Genomic DNA, 16908 nt, shown 5'->3' with positions numbered 1-16908 from the left:
CACCTGGCAAGCTGTAAGTCAGAAGCAGTTTCTGGAAAGAACCCCACAGGGAGCCCTTAAATACCATGAAGGAGATAGAGGACGGCTAATCCTAGATTAGTTGGAGGTGAAGGTGGAGGCCGGGCTGGGGCTGGGGCTGGGGCTGGAGCCAGGCCCTCAGGCTGAGGCAGAAGTGAGGGTGTGGAGGCCTGGGGCCCAGGGCAGAGGGCCCAGCAGGTCTGTGTGTGTCTGGGGCGAGGGCTGTGTTCTGGGATTAAGTTTTCTCCAGGTAGGGAAGGGTTAAGTCCTGCTGGGCCAGCAGGGCTCTGGCCACTTCCCTCCTGAACTTTCTCCTCTCCAGCCCAGGAAGTCAGAGGCATCCCCATGGCCTGCTTGAGCCCCTCGCAGCTCCAGAAGGTAGGAGCCCATGGGTGGGGGTCGGGAGGGTCCCATAAAAGTATATGGGGGGTCGGAGTGGTGGCGCACACTGGTAATCCCAGCATTTGTAATGCTGAGACAGGAGGATTGCGGTTCACAGACAGCCTCAGCTACTACTTAGGCCCTTTGCAACTCAGTGAGACCCTGTTTCAAAATAAAGAATAAAAGCCGGGCGTGGTGGCGCACGCTTGTAATCCCAGCATTCGGGAGGCTGAGACCAGAGGATCACAGTTCGTGGACAGCCTCAGCTACTTAGTGAGGCCCTCTGCAACTCAGTGAAACCCTGTTTCAAAATAAAGAATAAAAAATAGGGCAGGGGTGTAGCTCGGAGGTTGAATGCCCCTGGGTTTCAACCCCAGACCCACAAAAAATAAAAAATAAAAAAATAAAAAATAGAGCTGGGGGTGTAGCTTGGAGGTAGAATGCCCTTGGGGTCCATCCCAGTACCACACAAAAAAGTATATGGGGGCTCTGACCACCAGGAGGAGGCCCCAAGAACTTTATCCATACCCTGTCATTTTACACAAGAGAAAACTGAAACCAGGGGGTGTGTAGGGGCGTCAACCAGGAGCCTTAACTTCTGCACACACAGCCCCAGGGCAGCCAAGTCACAGGATGTGTGTGTGTGTGTGTGTGTGTGTGTGTGTGTGTGTGTGTGTGTGAGAGAGAGAGAGAGAGAGAGAGAGAGAGAGAGAGAGAGAGAGAGATCTAAATAAGGCATTCAGGTCAGCTACCTGGCTCTGTGGCGCAATGGATAGTGCATTGGACTTCTAGACAGATCAGCCAGTCCAGCACCAGCCTGGCCACCACCAGAAGGCCACAGGCTGGGAGGGGCTGAGCCATGGCGTGGCTAGGCAGGAGGTCACCTTCCTAGGGCCCCCGTCAGCAAATATGAAAGGTGACACATGGGCGCCAGAGTGAAAGACTAAGCACCCACAAACTCCGAGGCCAGGCCTGTTCAGGTTGTGGTCTGTAGCCCTAAAGGCCTTGTTGCAAAGTCCATCCTGGGACTGGGGTATAGCTAGGAGGTACAGCGCTTTCCTAGCATGTGTGAGACCCTGGGTTCCATCCCCAGCACTAGAAACAAGAAAAAAAGGAGTTCACCCTTACATCCACCCACTACCAATGGAGCCCTAACCCTCTTTTCTTTTCTTTTCTTTTCTTTTCTTTTCTTTTCTTTTCTTTTCTTTCCTTCTTTCTTTCTTTCTTTCTTTCTTCCTCCTCCTCCTCCTCCTCCTCCTCCTCCTCCTCCTCCTCCTCCTTCTTCTTCTTCTTCTTCTTCTTCTTCTTCTTCTCTCTCTCTCTCTCTCTCTCTCTCTCTCTCTCTCTCTCTCTCTCTCTCTTTCTTTTTTCTTTCCATACTGGGGATGGAACCCAGGGGCATTCTACCTCCAAGCTACACCAACAACCCTATTTCTTATTCTTTTATTTTTGAAACAGGGTCTCACAGAGTTGCAAAGGGCCTAAGTAGTAGCTGAAGCTGTCCTCAAACCGTGATCCTCCTGTGTCAGCCTCCCGAATGCTGGGATTACAAGCATTTACCACCACACCTTGCTGTCTTTCTTTAGTCTAAGTCACTAAATTGCTGAGGCTGGCCCTGAACTTGTGACCTTCCTGTCTCAGCCTCCCAAGTAAGGGGATTACAGGTGGGCATGCCATGAGACAACTAGACCTAGCCCTGTTTTCTCTTTATTATTTATTTATTTATTTGTTTATTTATTTATTGCGGTACTGAGGGTGGAACCCAGGGGCTTTTCTACCTCCGGGCTACACTCCCAGACCTATTTTATACTTTATTTGGAAACAGGGTCTCACTAAGTTGCTGAGAGCCTCACTAAGTAGCTGAGGCTGGCTTCAAACCTGTGTGATCCTCCTGTCTCAGCCTCCCAAGTTCTGGGATTACAAGTGTGCACCACCATGCCCGGCCTTTTCTCTTTATTTATTTTTTAGTTTTGTGGTGCTAGGGATTGAACCCAGAGCTATCTCCAAGCTACACCCCCAGCCCTACTTTATTTTTATTTAGAAACAAGGTCTCACTAAGTGGCTGACAGCCTCACTAAGTTGCTGAGGCTGACTTTGAACCTGAGATCCTTCTGTCTTAAACCTGTTTTCTTTCTTTCTTTTCTTTTTTTCTTTTTTTCTTTTTTTTTTTTTTTTTTGTGGTACTGGGATCAGAACCCAGGGGCATTCTACCTCTGAGCTACGCCCCCAGTCCTATTTTTTAGTCTATTTATTTATTTGGTGGAACTGGGGATGAAACTCAGGGCTTTCTACCTCTGGGCTACACCCCTGACCTTTATATTTTATTTGGAAACAGGATCTCACTAAGTTGCTGAGAGCCTCACTAAGTAGCTGAGGCTGGCTTCGAACCTGTGTGATCCTCCTGTCTCAGCCTCCCAAGTACTGGGATTACAAGTGTGCGCCACCACTGCCAGCTTTAGTCTTTTTATTTCTTTTGTTTTTGTTTTGGTTATGGGGAAGGAACCTAGGGGCATTCGACCTCTGAGCTACACCCCCTGCCCTATTTTTTATTCTTTATTTTGAAACCAAGTCTCACTGAGCTGTAGAGGGCCTCACTAAGTAGCTGAGGCTGTCCACGAACCGCAATCCTCAGGTCTCAGCCTCCAGAATGCTGGGATTACAATCGTGCGCCACCACGCCCGGCTCTTAGACCCGTTTTCTTTTTTTTTCTTTTCTTTTTCTTTTTTGTGGGTCTGGGGATGGAACCCAGGGGCATTCGACCTCCAAGCTATACCCTCTGTCCTATTTTTATTCTTTATTTTGAAACAGGATCTCACTAAGTTGTGGAGGGCCTCACTAAGTAGTAGCTGAGGCTATCCGGGAACCGTAATCCTCCCGTTTTAGCCTCCCAAATGCTGGGATTACAAACATGTGCTACCACGCCTGGCATAGACCTCTTTTCTTTCTTTCTTTTTTTTTTTTTCTTCTTTGGTGGTACTGGGGGTGGGACCCAGAGGCTATGATTTTGTTCTTCTTCATTGCTGAGTAGAATTCACCAGATCCATTTAATGGGGGAAAGGGTCAGGAAAGTTAGAAAGGAAGGGTAGGAGAGGAAGAATGAATTCTTTCTTTCTTTCTTTCTTTCTTTCTTTCTTTCTTTCTTTCTTTCTTTCTTTCTGGTGGTACCGGGATTCCTGGAAGCCCTTCTACCTCCGGGCTACACTCCCAGACCTATTTTTACATTTTTATTTGGAAACAGGGTCTCCTAAGCCAGCGCGCGCAGCTGGCTTCGAACCTGCGCGATCCTCCTGTCTCTGCCTCCCAAGCGCGGGGATGACAAGCGTGCCCACCACGCCCGGCTTCTCCCTTTTTCCTACTAGAGGAGCTACATTCAAGTGTGTGTACGTGTGAATGTAGCGTGGCTAACCTGACTCTCACTGTCGGGAGGGAGAGGGAAGGCAAAGCGGGGATGGGGGCACTAAGCACGGTGTGAATGTATGCCATTGTAATATGATCCACATCATGATGTGAGACTATAGTGTACCAATAAAATAATAAAATAAAATTTAGCCAGGTGTGGGGGCACACACTTGTAATCCCAGTACTTGGGAAGGCAAGACAGGAGGAAGGAAGGTTTGCAAACAGCCTCAGCTCCTTAGTGAGGCCCTCCACAACTTAGTGAGACCCTGTTTCCTAATAAAAAATCAAAAGTGGACTTTGTAACTTTGAGGTAGAATGCCCCTGGGTTCAATCCCCGGTACTAAAAAACGGAAAAAAAAAAAAAGAATAAAAATAAGGTGGGCGTGGTGGCACACACTTGTAATCTCAGCACTTGGGAGGCTGAGACAGAAGGCTCACAGTGAGTTTGTGGACAGCCTCAGCTACTAGTGAGGCCCTTTGCAACTCAGTGAAACCCTGTTTTAAAATAATAAGAAATAGCACTGGGGGTGTGGCTTGGAGGTAGAATGCTACCTGGGTTCTATCCCCAGTACTGAAAAAAAAAGAATAAAAATTGGGCAGGGGAGCCAGACGTGGTGGCGCACACTTGTAACCCCAGCATTTGGGAGGCTAAGAGCAGGGGATTGCTCTTTGGTTTGCTGACAGCCTCAGCTACTTAGTGGGGTCCTCTGCAACTTAGTGAAACCCTGTTTCAAAATAAAAGAATAGCCAGCCGGGCATGGTAGACCACGCTTGTAATCCCAGCATTCGGGAGGCTGAGATTGGAGGATCGCGGTTGGTGGACAGCCTCAGCTACTTAGTGAGGCCCTCTGCAATTCAGTGAGACCCGGTTTCAAAAATAAAAAAAATAAAAAATAGGGCAGGGGGTGTAGCGCGGAGGTCAAATGCCCCTGGGTTCCATCCCCAGACCTGCAAAAATAAATAAATAAAATAAATAATAAATAAATAAATAATAGGGTTGGGGGTGTAACTCAGAGGTAGAATGCCCCTGGGTTCTATCCCCAGTATCGCAAAAATAAATAAATATAAATAAAATTAATTAATTAATTAATTAAAATAAAATAGGGCTGGGGTGTAGCTTAGATGTAGAATATCCCTGAGTTCAGTATCCTATCACACACACACACACACACACACACACACACACACACACACACACAGAGGAAGTTAAACCAGCTTGTTTTCTGGGTTAAGGGTAGGAACAAGTTTGTTGTGGATGGCTCTGTACCCAGGGAGGCACTTTTTCGCTTAACATTGATACGAGTAAGCTTCTTTTTTTTTTTTTTTTTTTTGTGGTTCTGGGGATGAAACCCAGGGGCATTCTACCTCCAGGCTATACCCCCAGCCCTATTTTTTACTCTTTATTTTGAAACAGGGTGTCAATGAGTTGCAAAGGGCCTCACTTAGTAGCTGAGGCTGTCCACAAAACTGCGATCCTCCTGTCTCAGCCTCCCGAATGCTGGGATTACAAGCGTGCACCACCACACCCGGCAACACAAGTAAACTTCTAACATTGAAGCTGGGCGTGGTGGCGCACGCTTATATTCCCAGCGTTTGGGAGGCTGAGACAGGAGGATCTCAGTTCGCCAACAGCCTCAGCTTCTACTTAGCAAGGCCCTCCGCAACTCAGTGAGACCCTGTTTCAAATAAAAAATAAAAAGTAGGGCTAGATGTGTAGCTCATAGGTAGAATGCCCCTGGTTTTCATTCCCAGTAGCGCTAAATAAATAAATCAATAAATAAGTAAGTAAATAGAAAATAGGGCAGGGGGTGTAGATCAGAAATCCAATCCCCTGGGTTCCATCCCCAGACCGCAAAAATCAAAACAAAACAAAACAACAACAAAAAACTTCTAACATGCAGAGTTTCCCAGAGACAGAAGGACTTACAAAGAGTTGTCTTGAGTATTCCAGTGCCCACTGTGTGGCAGTCCAAACTCGGCATTCACCAGGGCTGAGATGGGGCTGGGGACTTAGTGATTGGAAATCACATACTGGTGGTTAATTTCATTTTGTATTTTTTTATGGTACTGGAGGTGGAACCCAGGGGCTTTTCTACCTCTGGGCTACACTCCCAGACCTATTTTATACTTTATTTGGAAACAGGGTCTCACGAAATTGCTGAGAGCCTCACTAAGTAGCTGAGGCTGGCTTCGAACCTCTGTGATCCTCCTGTCTCAGCCTCCCAAGCGCTGGGATTACAAGGTGTGCCACCATACCTGACTCTATATTCTTTATTTTGAAACAGTCTCACTAAGTTGTGGAAGGCCCCACCAAGTAGCTGAGGCTGGCCAAGAATTTGTGATCCTCCTGTATCAGTCTTCCAAGTACTGGGATTACAAGTGTGTAATTGATTAATTTTATTCCTTTTTTTTCCCCCCAGTACTAGGGATGGAACCCAGGGTCATTCTACCTCTGAGCTACATCCCCAGACCTGTATTTTTATTTATTTTTTAATTTTGAAACAGGGTCTCACTGAGTTGCAAAGGGCCTCACTAAGTAGCTGAGGCTATCCATGAATCTTTGATCCTCCTGTCTCAGCCTCCCAAGTACTGATATTACAAGCGTGGGCCACCACACCTGACTTTTTTTTTTAATTTTGAAACAGAATCTTGCTATGTTGCTGACAGTCTCACTAAGTTGTTGAGGCTGGTATCGAACCTGCCATCCTCCTGTCTCAGCTTCCCAAATGCTGGGATTATAGGCATGTGCTACCGTGCCTGGATAAATTTTTTCAGTTTTTTATTTGAAAACAGAATCTCAGCCAGGCATGATGGCGCATGCTTGTAATCCCAGTACTTATGAGGCTGAGACAGGAGGATCACAGGTTCATGGCCAGCCTCAGCTACTTAGTGAGGCCCTTTGCAACTTAGTGATGCCCTGTTTCAAATTAAAGAATAAGCTGGGCATGGAGGCACACTCTTGTAATCCCAGCATTTGGGAGGCTGAGATGGGAAGATCGCAGTTTGTGGACAGCCTCAGCAACTCAGTGAGACCCGGTTTCAAAATAAAGAATAAAAAATAGGGCAGCGGGGATAGCTCAGAGGTCAAATGCCCCTAAATTCTATCACCACAAAAAAAAAAAAAGAAAAATTAAAGAAAAACAGCCAGGTGTGGTGGCGCACACTCGTAATCCCAGCATTCAGGAGGCTGAGACAGGAGGATCACGGTTCAAGGACAACCTCAGCTACTCAGTGAGGCCCTTTACAACTCAGTGAGATCTTGTTTCAAAATAAAGAATAAAAAATTAGGCTGGGGATGTAGCTCGGAGGTAGAATGCCCCTGGGTTCCATCCGCACTATCGCAAAAATAAATAAATAAACAAATAAATAAGAAAAAATCGGTCTGGCGGTGTAGCTCAAATGCCCCTGGGTTCAATCCCCAGCAACACACACACACACACACACACACACACACACACACACACCCCACATACAATATGGCTGGGGTGTAGCTCAGCGCAGAGGTAGATGCTCGGGTTTAATCCCCAGCACCAAAAAAAAAAAAAAAAAAAAAAAAAAAACCGGGCTGGGGGTTAGCTTGGAGGTAGAATGCCCCTGGGTTCAATCCTTAGTACCACAATAAAATAAAATAAGGCTGAGGAGTAACTCAGAGAATGCTCCTGGGTTCAATTCCCAGTAACACACACACACACACACACACACACACACACACACACACACACAGCGCATTCCAGGGCCGAGAGAAGCCGGTTACCTGCCTGTAGTTCCAGGAGGATGGTTTCCTGGTGCTGGAAGGATTCTTGTCTGCAGACGAGTGTGCGGCCATGCAACAGAGGATTGGCGAGATGGTGGCGGACATGGACGTTCCCCTCCACTGTCGCACAGAGTTCTCCACCCAGCAGGAGGAGCAGCTGCGAGCCCAGGTGGGTGCTGGAGCAGGTGAGGATGGAATCTGGGCTCTGATGGGGGCTCAGTCCCCGGCCGAAGCAGCAGCCTAGAAGAGAGGGCCCAAAGGACACGGGCTTCTTCTGAGAAGGGGTCAGGCCCCGGGCTTCCACAGCCAGGGCCAGGCGAAGCCTCTTACAGGCAGCGCTCTTTCACCTACTGTGACTTCACAGGGTAGACAGTACTGTCCCCACTTGATGGATGGGAAGGCGAGGCTCAGATCCCCTGCTCTGACCCTAGAAACTGAAAGAGCCAGAATTCAAACCCAGCTCTGTCTGATACCAAGGGGTGCCATTCACTGCTCAACTCAGCCTCTTCCAGTTCTCCTGCACAAAGAGCCTCTTTTGCCAGCATCCCAGCGTGAATCTGTGATTCTGATCGGCCACCCATGTGAGTCTTATTCCCAAACCAGACTTGAAACTCGGTGGTTTCCTAGGACTCAACACAGTCTGGAATGGATAAGAGGTTCTCCCACCCAGTTCTCTTAACCGATAGGAGCTGCCTGCTGGGCAGCCAAGGTCGGGCCAGGCCACCCCTGCCCACACGCATGCTGAGGAGCGCTTGCCATCTGGCGGCCGCAGAGGGAATTACAGCAGTCGGAAGCCGAGACAATCAGGTCTGATCGCAGGACAGTTTCCTCCAGATGGTTAGTCTTATTCTGCTGCGTGCCTGCCTCCAGGAGAGGAGAGCAGAGGCAGGGGTCCTGCAGTCAGACACAGGTCACTCCAGGGTCCTTAGGAATGAAGGGGCTGGATCTTTTGTCCCCCACTCTGCCTTCTGAGAATGCTCTGGAGACCAGTGGATTGTCAGGGTAGGAAGGACACAGGAAGAAACTGGGCATTTGATTCCCATCTACGATGGCTCAACTTATAATTTTTCTTCTTTTTCTTTTTCTGGGGGTACTGGGAATTGAACCCACATCCATTCTGCCTCCAAGTTATACCTCCACCTTTATTTATTTATTTATTTATTTGTTTGTTTGTTTGTATCGCAACAGAATCTTGCTAAGTTGCCAAGGATCTCGCTAAGTTGTTGAGGCTGGAATTCCTGTCTCAGCCTCCCAAGTATTGGGGTTACAGGCATGCACCACTAATATAGGCAAATACATTTTCTTTTTCTTCTTCTTCTTCTTCTTCTTCTTCTTCTTCTTCTTCTTCTTCTTCTGCAGGACTGAGGATGAACCCAGGGGCTTCTACCTCCAAGCTATACCCCCAGCCCTATTTTGAAACAGGGTCTCACTGAATTGCAAAGGGCCTCACTAAGTAGCTGAGGCTGTCTGCGAACTGCGATCCTCCTGTCTCAGCCTCCCAAATGCTGGGATGACAAGTGTGCGCCAGGACACCCAACTAACTTCTGATATTTTCAATTTATATTGAGCTTATAAGTAGAGGAGAATCTGTAATAAAAGATTTCTAAGAAGTCCTGCAGCTTCAGGCTCTGCTTCCAGGCCCTGGAGGTCCGCAGCCTGTGGGGATGGGAAGCACCTGGATCCTCTCCCGTCCTTGCCGGGTCTTGCTCTGACCTTGGGATGCACTCTCCATCTCTGCCGTGTCCCCTTCCACAGGGCAGCACAGACTACTTCTTGAGCAGCGGTGACAAAATTCGATTTTTCTTTGAGAAAGGTGTTTTTGACGAGAAAGGTTTGGAGTCGGGGCCCTGGAGCTATGGGGAGCACCCGCGAGGTGGGCTGGATTTGGGTGTCTGCCAGGCCGCGCGGGGAGTCCCAGGCCCCCAGATTTTCTTGCCTCTGCCTATTCTTTGTACACAGGGAATTTCCTGGTCCCTCCAGAAAAATCCATCAACAAGATTGGCCACGGTGAGCAGGGGCCTGGGGGGTACAGGGGAGAAAATGGGGAAACTGAGGCCTGAAGAGGCTGTAGTCACAGTTCATAATAAGTTAGTGGCTGGGCAAACAGCATTTCTGGGCAGGTTCCCCTCTGGCCTTGATCTTCTACACCGTGTGATTCTCTTAATATAGGACTGGGAAAAGGGTTCCCCACAGAGGGGCATGGGCAGGCTCCTCCCCCAGGCATTGGGGATTCCTGGAAGCCCCTGTGGGGGCACCTGATGTGTTGACATGGTCCCTATTTCTTTTTCTTTTTTTCTTTTTTCTTTTTTTGGTGGCACTGGGGGTGGAACCCAGAAGCTTTCTACCTCCGGGCTATACTCCCAGACCCATTTTATATTTTATTTGGAAACAGGGTCTCAGTAAGTTGCTGAGAGCCTCACTCAGCAACTGAGGCTGGCTTCGAACCTGTGCGATCCTCCTGTCTCAGCCTCCCTAGCGCGGGGATCACAAGCGTGCGCCACCACGCCTGGCTTGACATGGTCCCTATTTCGAAACTCCAAAACCAAGTATGCAAAACCTCACTTTTTTTTTTTTTTTTTTTTTTTGCGGGTCTTGGGCTGGAATCCAGAGGCATTTGACCTCCGAGCTACACCCCCCTGCCCAATTTTTTATTCTTTATTTTGAAACAGGGTCTCACTGAGTTACGAAGGGCCTTACTCAGTAGCTGAGGCTGTCTGCAAACCACGATCCTTCAGTCTCAGCCTCCTGAATGCTGGGATCATAAGCCTGTACCACCACACCTGGCTTATTATTTATTTATTTATTTATTCTTTTGGTGCTACTGGGGTTCCTGGAAGCCCTTCTACCTCCGGGCTACACTCCCAGACCTATTTTTATATTTTTATTTGGAAACAGGGTCTCTTAAGCCAGCAAGGCTGGCTTCGAACCTGCGTGATCCTCCTGTCTCCACCTCCCAAGCGGGGTGGGGGGGTGGGGTGGGGGGTGGGGGTGGGATTACAAGCATGTGTCACTGAGGCTGTCTTTTAACCTTTGATCCTCTTGTCTCAGCCTCTCAAATGCTAAGATTACAATTATGTGCCACCATGCCTGGCTTTATTTATTTATTTATTTATTTATTTATTTATTTATTGCAGTAATGGAAATTGAACCTAGGGGCATTCTACCTCCGAGCTACACCCCCAGCCCTGTTTTTATTCTTTTTTTTTTTTGTTTTTTTGGGTCTGGGTATGGGACCCAGGGTCATTCGACCTCTGAGCTATACCCCCAGCTCTATTTTTTATTCTATATTTTGAAACAGGGTCTCACTAATTTGCAGAGGGCCTCACTAAGTAGCTGAGGCTGTCCGTGTCCTGTCTCAGCCTCCTGAATGCTGGGATTACAAGCGTGCGCCACCACACCTGGCTTTATTCTTTATTTTTTAAATAGGTAGGGTGTCTCACTAAGTTGCATACGGCCCCACTAAGTAGTTGAGACTGGCTTTGAACTTGCAACCCTCCTGTGTCAGCCTCCCAAGTACTGGGATTACAAGCGTGTACCACCATGCCTGGCTTTTGTGTGTGTGTGTGTGTGGTACTGGGGATGGAACCCAGGGGCATTTTACCTCCGAGCTACACCCCCTTCCCTATTTTTTATTTTTTGTTCTTTGAAACAGAGTCTCACTGAGTTGCAAAGGGCCTCACTAAGTAGTAGCTGAGGCTGTCCTCGAACCGTGATCCTCCTTTCTCAGCCTCCCAAATGCTGAGATTACAAGTGTGCTCCACGCTCCCAGCTTCCGGCTTTTATTTTGGTGGTACTGAGGTTCCTGGAAGCCCTTCTACCTCCGGGCTACACTCCCAACCTATTTTTATATTTTTTATTTGGAAACAGGGTCTCATAAACCAGCGCGTCTGGCTTTGAACCTGCACGATCCTCCTGTCTCCGCCTCCCAAGTGCGGGGATTACAAGCATGCACCCCAATGCCCAGTGGCTCGGCTTTTGTTTTTTTATCTGAGGTCACACAGAGGAAACGGCAGTACTGACAGGCTGCCAATTGACAGGCTCCTTGTAGCCCTTCATTCTCCACGAGGGCTGGGCAGTCAGGGCTGGAGTGGGGTTCCCAGATGGCCAGAAGGTCAAGAAAGAGGTCATGGGTGGGATGGGCCCGGGGGTTGGCTGATGTCATCCTTGGGGCCTGTTACTAGGTTACAAACAACCAGAGAATTGAATGTACCCAAAATAGATGAAAATGTCATAGTTATGGCTGCAGCTGGTGCCCAGGGAGGGATGCCGGGTTGTGGTGGGAGCTGAGACTGGCCCTTGGCCCATCTGTGTCCCACAGCTCTACACGCCCACGATCCTGTCTTCAAGAGTGTAACACACTCCCCCAAGGTGCAGGTGAGCAGGCGGGGCCAGGGCGGCAGTGTGGGCAGACAGATGCATGGGGCTGCCTGCTGGGTGTGTGACCGCTGCCATCTTCCAGGCCTTGGCCAGAAGTCTGGGCCTTCAGATGCCTGTGGTGGTGCAGAGCATGTACATCTTTAAGGTGAGCTCTGTGTCCTTCCCAGACCTCAGTTTACCCTTTGTAAAACAGGCAGACTGCTGCTTACACAGCCCCTTTCTCCTGTGGGTCAAAAGCGCCTGGAGTTATCATTGTCAAGTTGGTGGGAGAACATAAAAAGCTGGTCTCTGGCAAGGTGGTGGGAAGAAAGGGGAGCCCCAAGATTCCCTCCCCACTCCGCTGACTATTGAAATACTCGGCTCTCAGCTCTCAAGGCCCCTCTCAGCACCATGTCCTCTAAGAAGCCTCTAGACCCCCTGCAAACGAGGGACCCAGCTTAACTCTGGTGCCCAAAGGCTCCACCTCGAGCTCTGCCGTAGGCTCTCCTGCTAGCCCTTCCTTGGCTCTGCTCTGAGTCCTTGTTAGGGGTATACATGCTGTCTCCCTGGAGACTGGGAGCTCCCTGCTGGGCTGTGGGGCTTTCTTTTGGCTTCCCTCCTGGGCCCTGCACACAGTAGGTGCTCGGGAAGTGCTGTTGAGGTCAGCATCCTGTAAGACCCTGATCAAGTTCTGCCCCTCCTCACCAAGCCGTCCTTTCTCTTGCAGCAACCGCACTTGGGCGGTGAAGGTGAGCTGAGAGCAGCTGTGGCCCCTGCCAAGGCCACGGGCAGCAGTCTGGGCCATCTCGGTGGTCAGGTCTTTGGAGGGAGGGAAAGCGCTTAGTGCAAAATCTGTGGGCTAGAGCCTGGGCCAGGGAGGAGGAGCCACCTTCTAATCCTTCCTGCAAGAGTGGATCAGGAGCCCTTGAGCCCTGGCTGCAGGGGCTCTCAAATCTGACAGCAACCCTCAGCTGGTTAAAAGTTGGTGTGGCTGGGCGTGGTGCCACACACTTGTAATCCCAGCATTCGGGAGGCTGAGACAGGAGGATCACAGTTCGCCGGACAGCCTCAGCTACTTAGTGAGGCCCTCCGCAACTCAGTGAGACCCTGTTTTAAAATAAAGAATAAAGAGCCGGGCGTGGTGCGCACGCTTGTAATCCCCGTGCTTGGGAGGCTGAAACAGGAAGATCATGCAGGTTCAAAGCCTGTCTCCAAATAAAATATAAAATAGGTCTGGGAGTGTAGCCCAGAGGTAGAGGGCCCCTGGGTTCCATCCCTAGTACCACCAAAAAATAAAAAAATAAAAATAAATTAAAATAAATAAATAAAATAGTTAAAAAGGATAAAAAATAGAGCTGGGGGTGTACCTCAGAGGTAGAATGTCTCTGGGTTCAACCCCTAGTTGGCTTGGCATTGTAGCTACTTGGGAGGCTGGAGTGGGAGGATGGCTTAGCCCAGGAGTTGGAGGCCTGTCTGAACAACATGGCAAGACCTCATTTCAAAGAAAAAAAAAGCAAAATGGAACAGATTCCTGGTCTCTGTATGTAATCTGTGTGTGTGTGTGTGTGTGTGTGTGTGTGTGTGTGTGTGTGTGTCACTGTAAGACCCTGACCAAGTGTTCTGGGGATGGAATCCAGGGGCTTTCTACCTCTGGGTTACACCACCAGACCTATTCTATTTTTTATTTGGAAACAGGGTCTTACTAAGTTGATGAGAGCCTCACTAAGTTGCTAAGGCTGGCTTTGAACCTGCGATCCTCCTGTCTCAGCCTCCCAAACACTGGGATTACAAGCGTCAATCCACCACGCCTGGCTAGGAAATGAAAGCTTCAAATTGCTGAGGCTGAGCCGGCGTGGTGGCGCACGTTTGGGAAGGAGTCAAGTCTCTTGCCTAGAGTCCCGGGGCTAGGGCGTAGCAAGATTTTAACTTATTCGGGGACCACTGGCCCAGAGGACCGTAGAGCGTGAAACCACCTGGCTGTGGTGAGATGGGACCAGGCAAAGGGCCAGACCCCTCACGCCCTGGCGGGTCTGCCGCAGTCTCTCCTCACCAGGACGCCTCCTTCCTCTACACGGAGCCCCTGGGCCGGGTGCTGGGCATGTGGATTGCGCTGGAGGACGCCACTCTGGGCAACGGCTGCCTTTGGTTCATCCCTGGCTCCCATACCAGTGAGGACTCTGGCTTTCCTACCCTAAGCACCAGGGAGAGCAGCCTGGTGCAAGAGGGCTAAAGGCTCCATCCTGGCCTGCAGGTGGAGTGTCGAGGAGGATGATCCGGGCCCCGGCGGGCTCTGCGCCTGGCACCAGCTTCCTTGGGTCAGAGCCAGTCTGGGATAATGGCCTCTTTGTGCCCACACCAGTGCCAAGAGGTAGGTACATGCCCAAGGGGCAGGGAGGCAGGCCGCCAGCCCCTTGGATCTGCGTTGGCTCCACCACCCAGCATCTGAGAGGCTCCTCGGCGTCCCCTGAGGCTTGTGAACTCACAGAATGGCAGGTGGGGCTGGTAGGGCACTCAGAAGTCAGGGAGCAACGCAGCCACCAGTGTGCACCCCGGTTAGCTATAATCCGGACTCTGCTAGAAACAGGCTGTTGCTTTGGGCAAATGACTGAAGCCTCGGTTTCCCGAAAAGCAAAGTGGGGAAGGCAACGAGATTATGTTTCTAGGACATTTACAGGGTCTGTGTGGTGCCCAGCCAGTGCTTAGTGAGGGTCAATGTCACCTATGGAAAAGGATAAGCTGAGGTCCCGGCCGACTGGCACGGTCCACAGGGCTTCTACCCGATCCCACTATGTCAGGGAAAGAGGAGAGGGGCCCCAGGACACAGGCCACAGCGGAGGCCACTTGATCCTGGGAGACCATGTCTACACCGCTTGGCATGGGCCCTGGAGCAGGCTGCAGGTGCTGGAGCTTCAGGGATGGGAGTGGGGAGGGGGCACAACCCCACAAGGGGGCAGGGATTTGTCCTTCCGGCCTGCGGAGGGGAGCTCAGGGCAGGCGTTCTGACCTGTCGCGTCTCCACCAGGGGCCCTAGTCCTGATCCACGGGGAAGTGGTGCACAAGAGCGAGCCGAACCTCTCCGAAGGCTCCCGCCACGCCTACACTTTCCACCTCATGGAGGCCGCTGGCACCGTCTGGAGCCCGGAGAACTGGTAGGTGGCAGGGTGGGTGGGTGTGCCCCACAGTGCCCTGGAGCAGTCGTGGCTGTTCCCAGCCATCCTGCCTTCTCAGGGTCGCCTCCTCCATTCTGTGCAGGCTCCAACCCACAGCGGAGCTGCCCTTTCCCGCGCTGTACACCTAACGGGCCTCAAAGGGCCATGGGCGCCCCTCCTGGTGAAGCTGTGAACTGCAGGCTCCAGCACCCTGCCCGGTGGCCCAGCTGGAGTGGGAGGTCCATGTCCACTCCTGAGCGTTCCCTCTGCGCCTCGGCCCCTTAGCCCTGCCAGACAGGCGGGTGAGAGGCAGGAGTGCCAGGGAAGATCTTTGCCTCTCTGCTGCCCTACTGCCCCAACAAGCTCCCCCCTGCAGGTGGCCTCTTAGCCTTGAAAGGGTTCTGGTTAATGCTTTCTCTTCTCTCAGCTGGAACTCTGGTAGTATGGTGTAAGACCCTGAATAAAAATGCCTGAGTGCAGCCTCCCTATGCAGCCTTCTTTCCCAAGCAGCCCTGCTCCCCAGATGAGGGCCCTGCTGAGAATCGTCCGTCTGGGTCCCCGGCCTGCCTGGCGTGGCTTTCATGGTGTTGGTAACAGGCGTGTGCGCGGCTCTGGGGTGAGATCCTCGTGCGCTGTATCTCACTGACCCCTCACACAGACAGGCAAGCACCCTGTCATCTGTTCACAAATGGGGGAAAGGCAAATGACCTGTCCAAGCCACACAGCTGCTCAGCAGTCAGCCCTGGCCAGGCTCGAGTGCCCAACCTCCAAACTGCCCGGTCCTCCGCTAGGGACAGGGACAAACACATACTAGGAATCCAGTACAGGTTCTTAGCTCTCTGGTCTTAGGCCAGGCCCTTCCTCTCTCTGGGCCCATTTCCTGGAACAGTGGGACCAGAATGACCCCCTCCTGCCTGGGGGTGCCCAGATCTTCTAGAACTATTAAATCCAAACATTATTGTCCCAGAGGTTGCAAACTAGTGTTCACTGGTGGATGAGAGTACAAATGTGTTTTATTTTATCTGAGCCTTAGCTTTTGTGCTTTTTTGGTATTTATTTATTTATTTATTGTACTGGGGATGGAACCCAGAGGTGTCCTCCCTCGAGCTATGCTGTTAGCCCTTTTTCTTTTCATTTTATTTATTATTTATTGTAGTACTGGGGGTGGAACCTAGGGGCATTGCACCTCTGAGCCACCCCCCCCAAGCCCTTTTTTATTTTATTTACTTTGAAATAGGGTCTCATTTTGGCCGACCATATCCAGCCAAAAAAAGGCTTTTTATTTATTTATTTATTTTTTTGGTGGTACTGGGGGTGGAACCCAGAGGCTTTCTACCTCTGGGCTATACTCCCAGACCTATTTTATATTTTATTTGGAAACAGGGTCTCACTAAGTTGCTGAGAGCTTCACTAAGTAGCTGAGGCTGGCTTTGAACCTGTGTGATCCTCCTGTCTTAGCCTCCCAAGTGCGGGGATTACAAGCGTGCGCCACCACGCCCGGCTCAAAAAAAGGCTTTTTAAAATTGGGAGAGATGGGCGGCACAGGTTTGTAATCCCAGCACTCGGGAGGCTGAGACAGGAGGATTGCAGGTTTGCTGCCAGCCTCAGCTACTTAGTGAGACCCAGTTGCAAAATAAAGAATAAAAAATGGGGCTAGGGGATGTGCCTTGGAGGTAGAATACCCCTGGGTTCCATCCCCAGTACCTCAAAAATTAAATAAAAAATTAAACAAAAATAAAATCGGGAGATTTTCCATGGTAATCCCAGTTCCTAAGCTTCATTAAGTGAAGGGCAGTTGACAGCACTGGTGGCCACTGGCTCGAGCTGCTGCCTTAGGCCCGCAGTTCCCTG

The 16908-nt window shown here is 50.3% G+C and overlaps 1 protein-coding gene across 3 annotated transcripts; it reads left to right on the top strand.

The window, feature by feature from the left end:
- Window positions 1–363: 363 nt before the first annotated feature.
- On the top strand, window positions 364–15206 carry PHYHD1 (phytanoyl-CoA dioxygenase domain containing 1; the record flags this gene model as incomplete). Of its 3 annotated transcripts, XM_080709396.1 has the most annotated exons (11): window positions 364–396; window positions 7563–7721; window positions 9308–9383; window positions 9512–9559; window positions 11871–11926; window positions 12012–12074; window positions 12636–12657; window positions 13948–14076; window positions 14160–14276; window positions 14931–15057; window positions 15161–15206. In XM_080709396.1, 11 exons carry the CDS (start codon window positions 364–366, stop codon window positions 15204–15206), a joined length of 876 nt encoding a protein of 291 aa, XP_080565522.1. The 3 variants fall into 3 exon arrangements, with proteins under 3 accessions (XP_080565522.1, XP_080565524.1, XP_080565523.1); XM_080709398.1 differs by lacking the exon at window positions 12012–12074 and having other exon boundaries at window positions 11871–11920; XM_080709397.1 differs by lacking the exon at window positions 12012–12074.
- Between the last annotated feature and the right edge of the window lie 1702 nt (window positions 15207–16908).

The sequence above is a fragment of the Muscardinus avellanarius genome (genome assembly GCF_963383645.1).
Source record: "Muscardinus avellanarius genome assembly, chromosome: 13".
Classification (NCBI taxonomy): domain Eukaryota; kingdom Metazoa; phylum Chordata; class Mammalia; order Rodentia; family Gliridae; genus Muscardinus; species Muscardinus avellanarius.
The sequence above is the reverse complement of the archived record's forward strand: the minus strand, read 5'-3'. Positions and strand labels throughout refer to the sequence as shown.